Raw genomic sequence first — 2,859 nt, 5'->3', positions numbered from 1 at the left:
CATGTATATTATATATGTGTGTGTATATGTATGTATATATACACCTGGATATACAATATATTGCATATTATGCATATATATTATATTACATTATTTGTATCAGACAGTTTTCGTCCGTCAGTGTCTGTCGATGACCAATACACCCACAGAGGAGAATATTTCTCAAGTGAAATAGGAGAATAAAAGGTTAGGATAATTTATGGTTTCTGCTATGGTCAATATTTCTCAAGCGAAATAGTAGAATAAAAGGTTAAGATAATTTGTGATTTCTGCTATGATCAAAGAGTCCAATTCTGGCAGAGAAAAGTTCCTTACATTTTGAGCATTCCAAAACACCACTTCCAATTGTGGAAGTGAGCAGCATACGGGCTCACTCCTATTCTGGAAGCCTAGAATATATGCAAATGAAGACTAAAGGGGAAAAATGACTGTAGTCACAAACTGAAAATCGTGAGGGTACCAATTTTGAACGCTTGTTGACTCATAACTGTATTTCTGTTCAACTGTTAGTTGATTATTGTTGTTAAATTTCATATTCAACAACACTTAACAATAAACCACCAGTCAAACAAATATGAAGTTGTGAGTCCACACGCTTTTAAAATAGGCACCCTCACAATTTCCAGTTTGTGACTACAGTAGTTTTCCCCCTGTAGTCTTCAAATGCATTACTTGTATATCTTGATAGATCGTTCCGCATGGTTATATTTTTCAAACATTAAAAATACTTTCTCAATTATAGCAAACAATTTTGTTTTTTCTTTCTTTAGGGCTGGATGGGGAACAAGCAGGCAAGGCTCTCTTTCTTGAAAAAAAAAAGAACCTGGAAAGCCATTAAAATAAGAACTCTAAAAAATGTTAGAACAACTTACTACTCATCTACGACAGGTATAAACACAAAATTGCTCATACGACCTTATGCAGTTGCGAGCGCCGTAAAACCTCTACTAAAGCACAAAATTAACACAAACGCGAACATAAATTAATGACAGTATTGAAGCAATTATAACCGAAACACTGTGATGGAAGTGATACTACTACTACTACTACTACTACTACTACTACTACTACTACTACTACTACTACACTGCATGTAAAACAACAAAGCAACGAAGACCGATAAGGAAAGACAACAAATAAATTAATGTCGGCAACGAATGAAAGAGCCTTAAAGAGCTTTATTCAGAAACTAGCTGGGCTCCCTTTCGATGAAGGTAATGATCTGTGCAATAACATCAACTGAAAGTCATTGGCCTACTGTATTTACACTCTACTGGAATGGAGCAATAAATCTTGAGAGGTGCAAAAAATTAGAAGGTCTAGATCCATACTCTCAAAACAAAATGCGCCTTGCGAAATATCACTTTCGGCACTTCCGTTGTGAAGGACAGTTATGCAGATTTTTTCGTTTCTCAGAGGAATAATGACTAAGGCCAAAGAAGTACTGGAACTTTTTGTTAAATATATATATTTCTAAATTCAGGAAATGAATAAATCTAAAATCGGGCTCCGTCATGGGGACCTATCTATCTTTTTGCAGGTACTTGCCAACTTTCAACTCTGTAGCTGTCGTAGTTTTATAGGGAAAAGTGACGCATGTGTTTCCAAGTTGCCAGATATAATATAATAGATGAGTCCTTTACTTACCTTATTTTCATATGCGCTCTTGTGCAGCATCAAGTAATTCTTGTTCAAGGGCTCTACTGCCACGACTTTCCTGTGCATGAGGGCTGCAGCTATTGAGTAAACTCCAATACCCGCGCCTTTGGGGGAGGGAGGGGGGGGGGGGGAGAAGAGGCAACCATTAGGACGATAATAGGTGGGCTGTCTGTTATGCGAAGAGGTGTGAATGTGTGTGTATGTTTGTGTGTTCGTATATTTGCGTTTATGTGTATGGGTGTTGATGTGCACGTATGTATATTTGTGAGTGTGTGTATGCGTGTGTGAGTGTGTGTGTGTGTGTGTGTGTGTGTGTGTGTGTGTGTGTGTGTGTGTTTGAGAGAGAGAGAGAGAGAGAGAGAGAGAGAGAGAGAGAGAGAGAGAGAGAGAGAGAGAGAGAGAGAGAGAGAGAGAGAGAGAGAGAGAGAGAGAGAGACGAACATTAAGACATTACAGGTACTTCCTAATTAAAAAAACAACAACTAGTGAGTATTGTTCTTGTAAAATACTCCCCATTTCAACTTTAAAAAACATATTTCCTCAGCAACCAAGTCTTAAGCCCATCTAAGTTAGGAGCTGGTATGTAACTTTATATTATGTTTTATATTTCAACCAATAAACAATAAATAGCAAAGTATCTCAGCCTCACTGAATTATCATTTATCATTGTATACCACTTGTACGCGACAGATGGTTGAGAAAAATGTTATTGATTTTACTATCAAAGAATTGTTGAAAAATGCCTATATGGCAATCTACACCAAAGAGACCGTCAAGCACAAAGGAAAAAAAGAAATTTAAAATCAACCACAGCGACAATGCAAGAAATAATGACAACAAAAGCAGCTTTTATCAAACGAAGTAACACATGCATAAAACAGGAGCAGAAACTAAATATGCCAGGAGGAGGAGGAGGAGGAGGAGGAAGAAGAAGAAGAAGAAGAAGAAGAAGAAGAAGAAGAAGAAGAAGAAGAAGAAAAAGAAGAAGAAGAAGAAGAAGAAGAAGAAGAAGAAGAAGAAGAAGAAGAAGAAGAAGAAGAAGAAGAAGAAGAAGAAGAAGAAGAAGAAGAAGAAGAAGAAGAAGAAGAAGGAAGAATAGCAATAAAATACAACAACAACAATGAGTACAGAAGCATAAACGACAACAGTGGCAGCAGTGGAAGTTGTTGCATCCTGAAACAAGCACACACACACACACAC

At 37.1% G+C, this 2,859-nt stretch overlaps 1 protein-coding gene across 1 annotated transcript in view; it reads right to left on the bottom strand.

Moving 5' to 3' along the window:
* LOC101854339 overlaps window positions 1-2,859 on the bottom strand; it is a 10,329-nt gene that overhangs the window by 3,209 nt on the left and 4,261 nt on the right. The window contains exon 3 of the mRNA XM_005101477.3: window positions 1,648-1,763. Within this exon, the coding sequence (XP_005101534.1) occupies window positions 1,648-1,763 (116 nt within the window). The remainder of the gene's footprint in view (window positions 1-1,647; window positions 1,764-2,859) is intronic.

The sequence above is a fragment of the Aplysia californica genome, unplaced genomic scaffold, assembly GCF_000002075.1.
Source record: "Aplysia californica isolate F4 #8 unplaced genomic scaffold, AplCal3.0 scaffold00285, whole genome shotgun sequence".
NCBI classification, from domain to species: Eukaryota; Metazoa; Mollusca; class Gastropoda; order Aplysiida; family Aplysiidae; genus Aplysia; species Aplysia californica.
Note: the sequence above shows the minus strand (reverse complement) of the source record. Positions and strands in the feature narration are given on the sequence as shown.